Source organism: Mandrillus leucophaeus, unplaced genomic scaffold (assembly GCF_000951045.1).
Source record: "Mandrillus leucophaeus isolate KB7577 unplaced genomic scaffold, Mleu.le_1.0 Scaffold73, whole genome shotgun sequence".
Lineage (NCBI taxonomy): Eukaryota > Metazoa > Chordata > Mammalia > Primates > Cercopithecidae > Mandrillus > Mandrillus leucophaeus.
This window is the reverse complement of record NW_012107919.1, coordinates 4,840,208-4,857,376: the sequence shown is the minus strand read 5'-3', so window position 1 is coordinate 4,857,376 and position 17,169 is coordinate 4,840,208. Positions and strand designations below refer to the sequence as shown.

At 36.6% G+C, this 17,169-nt stretch overlaps 2 protein-coding genes across 4 annotated transcripts in view; one reads left to right on the top strand and one right to left on the bottom strand.

The window, feature by feature from the left end:
- Nucleotides 1–10,176, bottom strand: part of IMMP1L (IMP1 inner mitochondrial membrane peptidase-like (S. cerevisiae)) — a 78,220-nt gene extending 68,044 nt beyond the window's left edge. The window contains exon 1 of one of the 2 annotated variants that reach the window (XM_011965599.1): nucleotides 10,067–10,176. The gene's annotated coding sequence lies outside the window, so the exon portion shown is untranslated. The remainder of the gene's footprint in view (nucleotides 1–10,066) is intronic. The other variant, XM_011965600.1, reaches the window with a different exon arrangement.
- Nucleotides 10,177–10,282: 106 nt separating this feature from the next.
- ELP4 (elongator acetyltransferase complex subunit 4) overlaps nucleotides 10,283–17,169 on the top strand; it is a 276,719-nt gene continuing 269,832 nt past the window's right edge. For both annotated transcript variants that reach the window (XM_011965594.1, XM_011965595.1), the window contains exon 1: nucleotides 10,283–10,555. In XM_011965594.1, coding sequence (XP_011820984.1) covers nucleotides 10,333–10,555 — 223 coding nt within the window. In that variant the 5' untranslated portion in view covers nucleotides 10,283–10,332. The remainder of the gene's footprint in view (nucleotides 10,556–17,169) is intronic.

The following is a 17,169-nucleotide window of genomic DNA, read 5'->3' as shown; positions in this document are numbered from 1 at the left end:
GCCACCACGCCCGGCTAATTTTTTGTATTTTTAGTAGAGACAGGATTTCACCATGTCAGCCAGGATGGTCTTGATCTCCTGACCTTGTGATCCACCCTCCTCAGCCTCCCAAAGTGCTGGGATTACAGGCGTGAGCCACCACGCCCGGCAAGTTACTTATCCTTTACGTGACTCCGTTAATTTCTGAACACACTCATCTATGAAATGTGTGAGGATTAAATTATATATATAAAGCATTCACAACATTACAGAGACTACAACAGGCATTCAACAAAAACATTACTTAATATCATTAGTCACCAATACATCCATGGATAGAGGAGTGGAGATACTGAAGAAGATACTAAAGAAGATACTTTACATTTCAGTTTTACCATGTGCCTTTTGATTCAAATATCATGCCTAAATGGGATTCTGGTTCAAAACTGCAGATAAATTTACTGCTACCCTCTTCAAAAACTACACTGAGGGCCGGGAGAGGTGGCTCTCGCCTGTAATCCCGGCACTTTGGGAGGCCAAGGCGGGCGGATCACGAGGTCAGAAGATCGAGACCATCCTGGCTAACATGGTGAAACTCCATCTCTACTAAAAATATAAAAATACTAGCCAGGCATGGTGGCTGGCGCCTGTAGTCCCAGCTACTCAGGAGGCTGAGGCAGGTGAATGGCGTGAACCCAGGAGGTGGAGCTTACAGTGAGCTGAGATCACGCCACAGTACTTCAGCCTGGACGACAGAGCAAGACTCCGTCTCAAAAAGAAAAGAACAACAACAACAACAAAAAGAAAAAAACTATACTGAAACAATAGTACGTTTTAAAAAATAAAAAGAAACGCTGAGAAAAGGAGTGAAAGGCACACTACAGATTTTCAAGAATTTCTGGAAGACCGGGCATATAAAATCATAGTGATAGGTTGAAAAGAATGGACTGAATGACAGTCCAGACATAGTTAGCAAAGTATAGTTCACAGGGCAAATCTCCCAGCCCATCACATGCTTTTGCATTTTTTAAATGACTGAAAGAATAAAGAAACAGCATATATTTTGTAACATGTGAAAACTACATGAAATTCAAATTTCAGTGTCCACAAAGTGTTATTTAAACACAGTCATACTCATTTGTTAGTGTTATTTCTGGCTACTTTCCCATGGCAGAGTTAAGAGGTCATATTACCTGCAAAACCTAAAATATTTACCATCTGGTCCCAGAATATGTATGCCCATCCCTAGCCAAGCACAAACACAGGAATGCTTCAGGAAGATGAGACGTTTCTTCCTGTGACTCCAAAGGGGTTCTCAGCTAAATCAGCAGTTCTGGAGGCTGATTAAACAAATAAATAAGTAAGTAAAAAAAATATAATCTGCCTGAGAAGAATTTGGTCTCCAAGTGTGGAGGTTGGAGAGCTAGGTTAGGGGCCTCCTTATCTAGCTATTAGAGGAGGACTGGTCTGTGTACTTGCTCCTTGATTATACACATTGAAACAAAGCACATCAATAAATTAAGTCCTACCAACCCACAAGAAAATTGGTCAGTCTTTTTTTTTTTTCATTTAGGCTAAAGATTTGATGGGAAATAGAGAAAGAGAAAACCCACTCCAGTTACTATATTATTCCACTGGTCCTTTACTTATCAATATGAATAAACAGCCAACATTTAAGGAAACCATGAGCATGAGAAAGAAGGTCCATAATGAAAATAACTAATCTGAATAAGCAACCCTGGAGAAATCAGAGGTAATTCAAGGAGGAAAAAAAAATTCTATGTCTCTGTAAAACAAGAGATATATAATTAAAAGAACAGAGTTTAAACATAAAATATATGCCTCTCCTCTACCACCTTCTCCCATTCACAAAAAATAGAAAAGGCAGAGAAAAAGTTGAAGAGGAACAATCCAAAGGAGTATTATCTTCCTAAACTTTCAGGAAAAGACACTCCTGTCTCCTCTCCAAAAATCTATTACATACACACACACACACACACACACACACACACACATATACACACACTCCCCAAAAGGAGGGTGTTGAAAGGACACAGGGAACACAGGGCAAATGAAATAAAAATACATAGAGCTGTAGACCCTTTTTTTTTTTTAATCTAGAGCAGAGGTTGCCAAACTAGGGCCCATGAGTCAAATTCTGCAGACTCTGTTTTGGCAAATAAAGTTTTACTGGGACACAGTTGGGCTCCTTCATTTACACATTATCTGTGACTGTTCTTGTGCTCTCACAGCAGAGCTGAAAAGTTGTAATAGAGACCATATGGACCACAAGGCCTAAAATATTTACTATTTGGTCTTTTATAGAAAAAGGTTGCCAAAGTTTGATCTAGAGCTGTGTGATTTAATATAGTACAAACTAGCCATATGTAGCTGTTTAAATAAATAACTTAAAATAACTAAAATTAAATAAGATTAAAATTCAGTTCCTCTGTCACATCAGTCACATTTTAAGTACTCTATAATCATACGTGTTTAATGACTATTTTATTGGATAATGTAGATACAGAATATTTCCATCAACATAGTAGGTTCTACTGGACAGGGCTCATCTGGATATTACAATAGATTATCATAACTGCATTTTAATTATTGCTTTAACAATTGCTACACTGAAAAAACATACCTAAGGGCTACAGCCTGAATGTGTACCCCAAAAACCATGTGTTGGAAATTTAATTCCCAGTGCAGTAGTGTTCAGAGAAGAGGCCAAATAGGAGGTGGTTAGGTCTGAGGGCTCCACCCTCATGAATGGATTAATGCAAATTATAAATGGGATTGAGGCTAAGAGTTGACTCTTGTTCTGTCTTGCCCTCTCTTGGGCCCCTCCACTATGTGATAACACAGCAAAGACACCCTCGCCAGATACCAGCCCCTCAATCTTGGACTTCCTAGTTTCCTAAATTGTGAGCCAATAAATTTCTGTTCATTACAAATGACCCAGTCTCAGGTAGTCTGTTACAGCAGCACAGAACGGAATAAGACACTCAGAGAAGCAGGAAGAAGAAATACATTCAGAAAAAGACAGAAATTAGGGGTTTTAGAAATGAAAATAATGGCCAGGTATGGTGGCTCATGCGTGTAATCCCAGAACTTGGGGAGGCCAAGGCAGGTGAATCACTCGAGGCCAGAAGTTGGAGCCCAGCCTGGCCAAAACAGTGAAACCCCATCTCTATAAATAAATAAATAAATAAATAAATAAATAGCTGGACGTGGTAACACATGCTTGTAATCCCAGCTATTTGGGAGGCTGAGGCATGAGAATTACTTGAACCCAGGAGGTAAGGGTTACAGTGAGCCAAGATCATGCCACTGAACTCCAGTCTGGGCAACAGAGTGAGACTCTGTATCAAAAAAAAGAAAGAAAGAAATGAAAATAACTAATGCATAAATCAAATACCTTGGTGTATGAAAATACCACTGAAACAGATATCTTTAAAGTCCTTTAAAGTCCTTCAAAGTCGGAGAGAAAAAATGCGAACTGAGAGAAAATTCAAAGATGTAGTACTACAAATGAGAAACTAAATTTGAACATAGATGTGGAATAGATTATAAAATAATTCAAGGTTGAGAACGTAATGAATGCTATCACATTTGAAAGTAATAATAAAGTTTCCTAAGAAAACAAATTCAAAAAGAGGTAGAATAATTATATAGAACAAGAGGCACTAGTAATTTTATAAATTGTGTAATAAACAGATCCAATTTGGTTCTGAGTTAATGAAAATAGTGTTTGCTAGGATATCTAACTTTCATCTTATCCTGCAAGAAACTCATCAAAACATACTTCATATCCAGACAAACTCAGAAACAGTAGTCAAAATAATAAATTTCACTCTAACACTACCCATTGGTTCAGGATTTATTTATTTCTTTAGAGAGGAGCTTCAGGAGCCTGTGGGACCCTTCAGGCAAAATCAGTAGATGTGATTTTTTCATATGGAATAGTTTTAAATACCTGGCCTACTCCCAGGCTTCTATAATTATTCAAACTGAAGGGAAATTGATCACATCTCAGTAGAAATGTCCACGATAATTAGAACATCACACACGCTTTGATTAACACAGTAGCTTTATGTCTATGAGACTCTGGTTGACACGTAAAAGGAACACCAGTCAGCCGTTATTTAATTCCTCATGTTGGCTACATGCAAATATAAAGAAAAGTCCCAAACCGAATGATACACAAATGTTGGGCCATTCTCTGAAATTTCTTTTTCTTTTTTTGCTGAAAATTTTAACGTTTTTGTGTTGCTCATTAAATACATCTTGTTTGCCTTATTTTTTCTTGTAGATAGATTTACTTGACAAATCTCCTTGAACTAAAACCCTTGGACACACTTACCCTATTACACTGCACATTCTAAGACATGACTATACAATGGCTTTTTAAGTTTTAATTCAAATACCCCAGTTTTCCGTTTATACTTTAAAATCCACTAAAATTATGATGAATACAACTACTTATTTGCCCTAATCAGTCCCAGCTTACTCCTGCTTTGCTGGCATCCAATATAATTCAGTATTTCAGTACTTTCAAAAGTGTCCTAAATAATTCACGGACTAAAGAGAAAATCAAAACAAAAATTAGTAAATATTTTTAAATAAATGATGAAAACATAAAATGCCATAAGTTATAGGAGCAGCTAGTGCACACCCTTAACTACATACAGTCTATTAGAAAAGGCAAAAAAATCAATAAATTAAGCTTTTAGTATAAGAAGGAGAAACAAAACCTCAGCAAAACGAAGGAATGTAGAAGGAAACAAATGATAAATAAATAGTAATTGATTAAATAGAAAGCAGAAAGTAAAGACTGAGAAAAACCAATAAAGCCAAATTTTAGGTTTTTTAAAGATTAAGTGGAAAATCCCCAGCAAAATTAACGATGAAGGAAAAAAAGGAAAAGAAACTCATTGTCAATTGCTGATATTTATTTACCAGCAATAAATAAAAGAAGAAATCACTACAGTCATAAAAGGATAATAAGAGCTCATTCCAGTATGGCAAAGTAAGCTTATAATAGACCAATCCTACCATAGATAACAACTATAAACTCTGAACAAAACACAAAAATCAATTACGTGAAGGCTCCACAGATTTAATAGAAGCAAACGGATTTTGCTGGGTAGTCAAACTTAGGTAAGAAGGAATTGCCACAGGGTGAGTTTCCCATTTTTACTGATTTAACCTGAGGTCACCACAGTACAGTGTGGCTAAAATTCTGAGAGAAAGCAAGCCAGCCTCCTGAAGAACCTGAAGACACACACTAACCAATGAAAAGTCCAGAAAGAAATCTGCCTAATTTATGTGTGACTTTATTTATTAAAAAAGTGATGATGCGATATAGCAAGGAAAGAATCATTTTTTCAATAAATGATGCTAGGTCAATAGGATACCAACATAGGAAAAACAAATGCATCTTTACCACTGCCTCACACCAAACACAAAAAAGTCAATTCCAACAAAGTACAGACATAAATATTTAAAAGTAAAACATTAGGGGTTTTAGGAAAAAAAACATGGAGATCATCTTCGAAAGTATGGAGTAGGCAAACATAGCCATAAAGCACTAGCCACAAAGAAAAAATTGTTAAGTCAGAATATATTTTGACTGAAATCAAAAGACAAGAAAATGAAAAGGCAAGCTACAGACTGATAGAAGATATTTGTAATTAGTTTATTTGAAAACAAACGCTTATCCAAAATATAAAAGAACTCCTACAAATCTACAGGAGAGAGGCAGACAATCCAAATCTGTAAAATTAAAAAATATAGATAGACCCTTTCACAACAGAGGTTACCCAAACAGCCAATAAGCATATAAACGGGTGCTCAATTTCATCAGTCCAAATCCAAATGACAATGCCATACCACAATCCTCTTAGAATAGCTGAAATGAAAAGAAAGAAAAATATTGTGTTGATGGGATGAGAAGTAACAACAATTCCCAAATACTCCTGGTAAGAGTATAAACTGGTACAATTGCATTGAAGAAATGGCCACAAAAGGGAAACTATCCAAACCCCTTTTAACAGTAGAACAGATAATGAATTATAGTACATTTATATAATACTATACAGCAATAAGAATAGATCAGCCACAACGATACACATTAACAAGGATCATTTCACAAAAATAATGTTAAGCAAAAGAAGTCAAACATGGAATCTAATAGTAGATCCAATGGAATCTAATAGTTGATCTCATAGAAGTAGAGAGTATAACAAAAGTAGAAAAGTAGAAAAACAGGTAAAAGAAATCTGTGGTGCTACAACTCAGGACTATAGTTTCTCTTTGTGAGTATAAAGACAGGAAGGAGGCAAAAAAGGAATTACCGGAGGTTGAGGAACTCCCTCTGTGTAGACATGACCTTAATATTCATTCCTTCAATCATGCTGCCAGAATACCAGCAGGCCCAGTAGTGAACCTTCACAGTATCTCTGCTACATACTTTACCTGCACAGAAACAACAGTGATATGGACTCCAGGGCTAGGGAAGCCACTGAAAAAACAACTGAAGAGGTGTCTACTTGTATCAGAAGGTGCTAGTTGCCTACCATGTTCATTATATGTTTTCTGGTATATCTCAAATTGGTTTCCTGCAGGATTTACAACAGTCAATCAAGGAAGTTATGGGAAACATTGTGGACATGGAGAAAAGAAAAAAAAAAAAAAAACGTCGGGAGGGAACAGTTGTTTAAGATAGGGATCTTGGAGAAATTCAACAGCTAATAGACACCACACCAGGGGAATTAACAGAAGATGACTTGATGGAGATGAATGCTTCCAAACCAGTGCCAGATGATAAGAAAGAAGAAGAAGCAGTGCCAGAAAACAAACTGACATTAGGCAATCTGGCAGAAGTCTTCCAGTTATTCAAGACTGCTTTGACTTCTTCTGACATGGACCCCTCCTATAACACAGATACTGTAACTAAAGCAAACCGTGGAAGAAGAATTGGTACTGTACAAAAACATTTTTTGAGAGTTGAAAAAGCAAAAGACAAATTAGTATGTATTCCCATAAAGCTATATTGAGTGGGTCTACCTGTCCTGCCTCCCCTACCACCTTCTCCATCTCTGGCACCCTTGAGACTACAATACCAACCCCTCCTCTTCCTTCTTCTCCTCAGCCTACTCAACACGAAGAAAATAAGAATGAAGACCTGTATAATGATCCACTTCCACTTAATGTATGGCAAATATATTTTCTTCTGATGATTTGCTTAACATTTTCTTTTCTCCAGCTTACTTTATGGTAAGAATGCAGTACATAATACATATAACACACAAATTATGTGTTAAACCACAGATGTTATTGGTACAGCTTCCAGTAGTCAAAAATAGACCATTAGCAGTTAAGTTTGGGAGGAGTCAAAAGTTACATGTGCGTTTTCAACTACACGGGTGTGGGGGTCAGCACCCCCACCCCGATCCCCACATTGTTCAAGGATCAACTGTACTTTATTAACCAGTTTACCCATCTATCTTCCCCAACTGTGAACTCAAAGAGTACAGAGACAGTATTTTTTTTCCTCCTGTAACCTGAGCTCTGTTGCACTTTGTAGAATTTAGTATGTCCTTCATAAAGAATTAATTAATTAATAACACACCTAAACATATAACTTTTTTTTTTTTGAGACAGAGTCTCGCTGTGTCGCCCAGGCTGGAGTACAGTGGTGCAATCTCAGCTCACTGCAAGCTCCACCTCCTGGGTTCATGCCATTCTCCTGCCTCAGTCTCCCAAGCAGCTGGGACAACAGGCACCCGCCCCCACACCTGGCTAATTTTTTTTTGTATTTTTTAGCAGAGACGAGGTTTCACCATGTTAGCCAGGATGGTCTCGATCTTTCGTTTTCCAAAGATGATGATAGTGGTGCTTTGTTTGCCTCATTACTAGAACTGAAGAATTATTTTCCAACTTCAACTTGGATTATAATTCCGGAAAGATGATCTATATACACACCAAAGTATTCATGAAAATAGGATATATATCTGGTATATAAGCATAGGATAAATATGCTTTTTTTTTGTATTTAAGTAAATACAGTAGGAAACAAGGGAATATGTAGTATAGAAGCCTATAAAAACGAATTAAATCATTATGTTAAGTGAAATAAGCCAGACACAGAAAGACAAATATCACATGATCTTACTCATAGGTGGAATCTAACAGTTAATCTCACAGAGAGTATAATGGTGTTTACCAGAGGCCAGGATGGTTGGCAGGAGGATGGAGAGAATTTGGTCAAGGATACATAATTTCAGTTAGATAGGAGGAATAAATTTCAAGAAATCTATTATATAACATGAATTTATAGCAAGCTGGCTATAATGATGATATATTGTATTCTTTAAAAAAATGTAAAGAGTGTAAATGTTATGTACTCTTACCACAAAAATGATAACTATGTGAGGTAATGCATTGCTAATTAGATAGATTTAACCATTCCAGAATGTACATACACTTCATAGCATCATGAGGTACACAAAACAATGCCATCTGTCAAAAAATAATTATTATATGTAGTATTTCAAAAAGTTCACAGCATCAAAAATATTTGTAGGGGTGGGGGAACGGAGAGCATCAGGAAGAATAGCTAGTGGATGCTGGGCTTAATACCTAGGTGGTGGGTTGATCTGTGCAGCAAACCACCACAGCACACATTTACCTGCACATCCTGCACATGAAGCGCAGAATCTAAAGTAAAAGTTGAAGAAAAAAAATATTCAAGAAGTTTCTATCTGATATTGGACTGCTTTGTCACTTTTTGTTTTGGTCTTCCTAGTGCTTATTTACTACAGGATAAAATTAGCACATACTATTTAATGTGTTCATTTTAAGTACTATGTTGTTTTCTATGTGTTAATTTCATCTTCTCCAGATGAGACCATTTTTATTATCATAGGTCTAAAAATGACAAGATTAAGTCCAAACCGACAGTAATCACTCAACAGCTATTTATTGAGTAACTTAAAGATTCAATATGAAAGCAACCTTGATCAAAGCTTTCCAGTTGATATATTGTGAAACAGGGTTTTATCCCAAACATGGTTCTAAAAAACAAGCAAACAAAAATCTTCCCCAAATGAAAAACTCCAGTCACTATTTAACAATACTAATTTCAATTTATCAAATAAAATCAGCCCAAAACTTTCAACAGGTCAGTGAAATTTAAAACAATTCGATGGCAAGAATTTCAACGAGGTTTGGCTCTAATTAAAAGGTATCACAGATCACTGTCAAAAGTCAATAACTCAGTAGTGTAGTAATGATCTGGGAGTTCTTTTTAACTTAGACATTTGTCAATCATGATTGCCTTTAAACATTACTTAGCCACTGTACCTGCTCAGTTTTGAGAAAAAATTTAAACACAAAAATACAACTCAAAATACATGTTTTTTCCACCCATAAAATTCGTATTTTAGTAATAAACTCTCGATTCAGGGTTCACAAAATAAAGTAGGTTTACTTCTAATTCTTCCTAGCAGCTTTTTTGGGGAAAGAAATCCTAAGTATTTTCTGTTATTTGCAGCTCCTTTAACAGCAAACGACAATTAAATGTGTGAACAAGGTTGTCAGAGTAACACATGTCATTTACACCGCTTAGGACAGACATTCAAGACTTCCAGAAACACTAATTAAAATTAACAAAAGCTTCTTATCGGAACTTGTCAGAGAGGTATATTTTCTCAGACACAGGAAAACCACAAAGTTCAAGAGTTTTCGCTCTAAGATTTAAATCCAAACCACCTACCAGTAGGCACTAGCGAACTAAGCCCGGACGCTCAGCAACCAACTCATTAAGGTAAGGGATCCCATCCTTTCCGTATAACACAAAATTAAGAAAAAGACATCGTGGAGAACACGGAGTGAATTTTCTGTCAGAAATCAGAAGATAAATGAGCAGGAAAAAAAGTCTCTCCTCACACACAGCGGAGAAAGGTGCAAGATACTACCAATTGCTTGATAAGCCCTAAGGGTTTATCGGTTCACCAACGTTTTCTTTAACTCAGTGTGAATGAAGCCACTCAAAAGGAGAAGAACGTTACGTGATATTACCTACCTCGGGCCCCAAAGAACCCTGAAGACCTTCAAACAGGACACAGGTGGGCCTTTCTCACCTGGGCCCCGCCGAAGTCGACCGTCCTTACGCAGAGCGCACTTTTCAGCAATACGCCTTCCCATTGGTTGGCTCGGGAGGGACGTCTCAGTCCTATTGGTTACGAGAGCCGCGGTTGGGGCGAGGAGGCGGGAGTTTGGGACTGGTTCTGACAGGCCGGGGGTTTGCGTTCCCAGAGTTCCTATTGGGTTAACACTGCAGGCTCTAAGATGGCGGCAGTGGCAACCTGCGGCAGTGGCGCGGGGAGTACTGGGTCTGCAGTGGCGACAGCCAGCAAGAGCAATGTCACCAGTTTCCAGAGGAGGGGTCCTAGAGCCAGCGGGACCAACGACAGCGGCCCTCGACTGGTGTCCATTGCGGGCACGCGACCGTCGGTGCGGAATGGACAGCTGCTGGTATCAACCGGGCTCCCAGCCCTGGACCAGCTCTTAGGTCGGTTCAGAGCGGAGATGTGGGCTCAACCGAGGGGAAACTTAGGGAGGGGACCTGTCGGGGAAGCCACTTTGACCCCACATCTCTCTCTGACCTCTAAACCTTCAGAGGAGGAGAGAATAGCCTAGTCTGATTGAGATGGAGGGGAATACGGGTTGTGTGGGGACTTCTGAGCGCTGTTAACTAAACATGTTTTAGTGCTCCCGCTCCCTATTTCGTTCCCTGCCCTCCAACCCCTTTTCAGATTACGGCGGAATTCGTACATGCTTTTTACCCTGAAATGCTTTCTCGTCAAGGGAAGACATTAATTTATGGAGATGGGCTTTCATTCAGGATACCTCCCTTCTGCTGTCTCCAGGCAGCTCACGGTTTAGACCAACTACAAAAGTTTTTATAATTGTGGGAGACAGACAGGCTTCATTAGAAGATGGTGGAAAAAGATGATTTCCCCTCTTTGACCGTTAGACTGCCTATTCTCTGGTTATAAATCTTAAAACATTTTGGCTTTAAGAGAGCGTATATGTTAAAGGCTTATGTTGACACATAATCCTTATAAAGTATTTAGAGCTTGTCGTTGATACTTAGTCATACTCGTGTCTGCGTTAAATCTGTGTATGTATTTTTTGTTTATTTTTTCTATATACATTTTGCTTCCCAGTACTGATTACTAGTACATTCCATTCGACATCTCTAAATTTAACTCACATTTTAACGAGGAAAGGAAGTCTAGTTCTTAGGCTTTCCTTTAAAATCTCTGGAATTTTTTATGAGAAGCCTGCTGAAGAATATGCTGGTTTCATAACTGTTATATTGAAAGGATTGACCAGATTAGGTTGGTAGGACAGATTTGCTGTGTTAATAAAGCTCCTAGATTAATTTCTATCTGAATGCTGTTTCATTAAAACCCGTCTGTGTTTACATTTCATAACTTTTTTCATAGTGTGTGATATGTGTCTGTTAAATCTTGTACACTTTCATAAAATATAGCTGTCATTGCTTGTTCTTGTACTTCGCTTGACATTTCTTTCGGTTATTTTCCCCTCAAAATAGGCTTTTCATAGGTTTAGTGCAGAGAAAATAAGAAGACAAGCAATCTATGAAAAAGAGTATGGCTTCTTGCTTCTGTCATTTCATTTCCCAGTTATTTTTACATAGGTTTAAGTATTTTTCACTTAATTGTTTCAAGTATATTTTCCTCCTGAGTTGCATGGTACTGTAAACAGAAGTGATTCAAAATATATAGTTAGCAAATATTTAGTTCTCCGTTTTTCCCTTGTGAGCCTCAGTTGATATCCTCTTACATTTGAACTTTAAGTTTGGAAGCTATTTGTAGGCCTTACATATTTTTTAATTCAATGGGATATGTAACTTCATTTACTTGGTACTAAAACTTTCCAAACGAAAAAGTTATGTTTCTATTATAATGTCTTCAGTTCCTCATTAGAATAACAAAATGTTCCTAGCATACTTCCTGACACTTAGTAGGTTCTCAATAAGTTGTTGATTCCAAGAAAAATAGTGTGTAGAAAAAAACTGAGACAAGAAATTATGAAACATGTAGGATGGAGTTTCATGTTTGAGCTCTAAAACAAATTAAGTGATACGAACAGTCTCACAAAACCAGTGACCATGTGGACTGATCTTTAGGCTTCAAATTTAGTGCTCTGTGCACTAGGCTACAGTGGTCTGAAATTTTTAGGAATTCTTTCCAGGGGTTTTGACCATTCATTGAACCTCGGATTAATGATTTAACTATCATCTCTTAAAGTACCCACAAAAAAGAGAACTCAAAGCACCTTCTATATGTGTTTCTTCAGAGATACAAACTTGAACAGTAACTTTTAAATTTTCCATATTTGCTTGGAATGGGATACTCTAGTAGGGTATTTAAGTATAACAAGCTTATACTAAAATTACTGTTCCTTAAGATGATGGAAACAGTATTGGTTGTTGAATACTTTGAAATATATTTTGCATGTATGCAGTTAATTCTCAAAGTGCACAAAAGTTGAAGAGGTTATAATATAATTGACTACATCTTGAAAAATAAATATGTCCAGAAGTATTTTAGTTTTAACCTCTTAATGACATTTTTGTATTCTGATTTTCTGTATAAGCAATTTAGACTGTTATTACTTGAAAATGTTATTTGACTCAAGTTGTGACAAGCCTAATATGACCATATTGTGACAAAAGGTAATGATAATAGGATGTTATGGTGTTAGAATGGTAAGACTATGCTGTAATATTGTGAGTATTGCCTAAATATATTATGTGGTTACTGTGTAACAAGTAAATATTATAGCTTCCATGTAGTACGGTGACATTTTACTACTGCCACCATGATGTCATTGTGGTTTTAAACATAGATGCAAAATATATTTGAAAGGCATCATACATGCTAATTGTTAGTCATTTGATGATACACTTATACTTCCATTACTTACTCCAGTGTTTTACAAATTTGAAAATTTTCAATATCTGCATCTTTCAAATGACCTAATATATAATGTTTTTGTTCTGACAACCTAATTTTATTATGAGATATTGATATACATTTCCCAAGTTAGCTACATTAAAATTTTTTTAATTCTCAGATTATCTAACCCATTTTCTCAGCCTTGCCCTTCTGGGATATTTATATTGTTATTTGAGGACACTATATGAAAATAACACTTATATTTTGGAAAAGGAAAGATAGGTATTCCATCAATTGGAGAGGTACTCCATTTCACTTCCAGGGGTTTCCAAAGAAAGATTGTAACAGCTAAAGGATTCTGACAGAATTTCCCCCTGCCTCCCAACCCCATTCCCCATAAAAGGTATACTCCATCTTAGGACCATGTATCTAACCTGGGAGAATTATCCACAACTTCATCCTCCAGAAAAATGCTTAAAGTAAGGGTAACTGCAGATTTGACCTCTGTGCTGTTAAATTTTGATAGAGGAATGTCGGATAGGGATTTGAGGTAAACAATACTCTAGGAAGAGTACTCTGAAAGAAGCTTAATGGTAGCAGCCATTTTTTAACATTGATGTCAAAAAGTAAACACTAGTGGGCTTATTTCCTTTATTATGTTAATGTGTATCATGGGATAATATACATTGAGCTTGGACTACGTATTTAACACAATCTTGGTTATGGTATTTTACCAACCAATATAATTAGCATACATTTAAGAATAATGTATTTTTTATTGCTATGTAAAATTCTTTCATGTGACTTAATCTATAGAACTATTCATGGTTCCTAGCTTTATTTTGATTCTCATGTTTGCCCAGCCAATAATTGTGTCGTAATGAAGAGTAGTCACTATGTTTCATAACGCTTGGGGAAGAAAAAATAGACTTGTTATCAAAATAAATGTGATTTAATTTGAGGTCCAGCATTAATTAAGTAGTTAAGGCTATTACTATGTACCAAGGAAACAATATGAACTTTTTTTTACGTTGCATTTTCCCAAAAATACTTTTTTATAATTTGAAGCAAAATTATTCCTTTATATAGAGCTCTGGAAAGGAGTGGCATAAATCACTGTTATTTTTCCTGACTTTCATTTCTTTTCCCTTTTACTTTCTTTAACATTGAAGAAAGGCTTTCATATTCTACTGTATTAATTTGACCTCATTTACCCAAAATTTATAGCTTAATCAGAGGTTTCTACTGGGGAGACTGTGGGGATTGAATGTTGTTCCTTTAAAATATTAATAGTACCAATATAATTGTCTTACTATTGCACGAATTGAAACAACAACAAAAGCCCTTTCATTGTCTTATGATTTTAAAAATCGTAAGATGGGAAGATCCTGGCATTTACAAGATCTTAAATTAATTCTAATATTATTTCTTAAGTATTAAATATCTTTTCTGGTTTTAAGAAAAAATCCCTATTTTTAAAAGATGTAAAATCTTGATGAAATTAATTCTTTAAAATATCAAGCTTGGTGAGTATCTTTAACCTTTCAAACCTTTATTTTGATTCTCATGTTTGCCCAGCCAATAATTGTGTCATAATTATTGAAGAGTAGTCACGATTCTTTAACCTTTCAACATCTTATAGTCTTTTGTGTACATGAGGTACTCTACTTTTATTTTTACTAAGCTGTAAGTAAGTATACATCTTACAGACATCTAGAAGTAAAACGAAGAGTTTATTTGCTGGCCGCGTGTGGTAGCTCACACCTATAATCCCAGCACTTTGGGAAGCCAAGATGGATGGATCGCTTGAACCTGGGAGTTTGAGACAAACCTGGGCAACACAGAGAGATCCTGGCTCTTCAGAAAATTCAAAAATTACCCAAGCTTGATGGTGCACACCTGTAGTCCCAGCTACTCAGAAGGCTGATGGGGAAGAATCCCTGAGCCTGGGGAGTACAAGGCTGCAGTGAGCAGTGATCACACCACTGTACTCTAGCCTGGGTGGCAGTGAGACCCCGTCTCAAAAAAAGAAGATTTTTTTTTGCTTAGTGGCTTAGAAAGTGTGTTGGTAATTTTTCTAAGTTAGGATGAAAGGGGAGAGGAAGTAGTAAACAAGGCCATTTTAGTAGTTTTTTGTTTGTTTTCATTACAAAAATAAGATGATTGCTTCCTTACCCTATTATCTGTAATACGTTGTAGTGGACTATTGGGAAAAGATATTTCAATTTTAATTGGGAACTATTAGTGTAAAGTCTATGTTGCTTTTGGAATTAGATAAAATTACTAATGGATTACTAAATTTAAAAGTAAGTTAAAAGCCAGCTTTCAAAGAATATGTCAGAATACTCTGTTGTGGTTGGTTGATTGTTTTAGCTTTTTATTTATTTATTGTTTGGTGGGAGCACGGCTACAAACATTCACACTTTTAAGTTAAAATACAGCTAGACCTTCCATTTATCAAGTAAGAGACATCAAAATACCTTATAAAAAGGTATCTTGTGGAAATGTTTTGAGATCATGTCTCACTAAACTCAAGTTTAGAAATTTTGCAGCTGTATGCATGTATATATATATGTATAGGTCAAAATTATTTCTCTTAAAGCACATAGAATAAAAGTTTGATTTTTAAAAGCTTTAAATTTGTTAATAAGTTTAAGTTAGTTAATGTTACATCTTACTTCCCACAACTATCCTTCACAATGACCAAACTTTACCAGAGCAAATCTAAATGTGAATCTAGCGAATTTACATGATAGAGCCTTCTTACCTTTTTGTAAAAGAAGTTTGAGAAGATACTTGGTTGATAAAAATGTTTTTAATCTGTCCCCATTATGTCTTAATGTTCAGATTTTCTAAACATTAGAATTTTAATACACATAAGATTTTTTAGGCTATGTGGTCGCTCACGCCTGTAATCTCAACACTTTGTGAGGCCAAGGCTGGAGACTAGTTTGTGCCCAGGATTTCAAAACCAGCCTGAGCAATATAATGAAACCCTGTCTCTACAAAGAACGAAAGAATTAAAAAAGAAAAAGAATTAGCTAGTCATGGTTACATGTTCCTATAATCCCAGCTATTTCAGAGGCCGAGATGGGAGGACTGCTTGAGCCTGGGAGGTTGAAGCTGCAGTGAACCATGATCGCACCACTGCACTCCAGTCTGAGCAACACAACGACACCCTGTACCCCCACCCCCCACAAAAAAAGAGGAATTGCCAAAATGGTAAAGGTAGCCCTTCCTGAGTACCTTTCTGGGCCAGACACCTCTATTTGGTAATCACTTCGTTTAATTGGAAAACTTTTACATGATCTGTTCTCATTGTCCCATAGTGAGTGTTAAAAAAATCTCCTTCTCTGTCTGTCCCAGTGGAGGCCTTATATAAATTCCTTATTTGGGGAGACGTAAATGTAACTCAGGAGGTTAGATAAGAAAACTAAATCCTCCCTATGGGAAAGAGGTTAAAGTAAGAAACTTTTTAATAGTGCCTACTCTAGCTTAGACACCATAATGTCTCTTGTATGCTTACATCAATTCATCTCCTTATATGTACACAAAAAGGCTATTGTGTATTTAAATGTTTATTTTTGCATTTAAGGGAAAGTAGGAAAGTAAGGAAGTGTGATCTAAGATGTTCAAATGGATAAAAACATTAGTGTGGCACTATAAAATTAAACATTTAGTCTAATCTTATACCAAAGCAAACCCTTTGTTCTGATCCATTTGTTTGTTTGAGACTGGGCCTCACCTTGTTTCCCTGGGCTGGAGTGCAGTGGCGCGAACACTGCTCACTGCAGCCATGACTTCCCATGCTTAATTGATCCTCCTGCCACAGCCCCCCAAGTAGCTGGGACTACAGGTGCCAGCACGCCTTGCTAATTTTTGTATTTTTTGTAGAGATGGAGTTTTGCCGTGTTGTCCAGGCTTGTCTCAAACTCTTGAGCTAAAGTGATCTGCTCACCTTGTCCTCCCAAAGTGCTGGGATTATAGCCATGAGCCACCGCACCCGGACCTGATCCTTTTTGATGGCTATCATGATATATATATCAGCTTATGTTTATCTTTTCGTCTGAAAATTAAAGTTATCCTATGTAGTCTGATATGACTTTAAATGCTATAATGAAGGAACCTGTCTAAATGTAAACTTAAGAAGTCTTATAAATATATAAACTTAAACATTGAAACATTTAAATATACT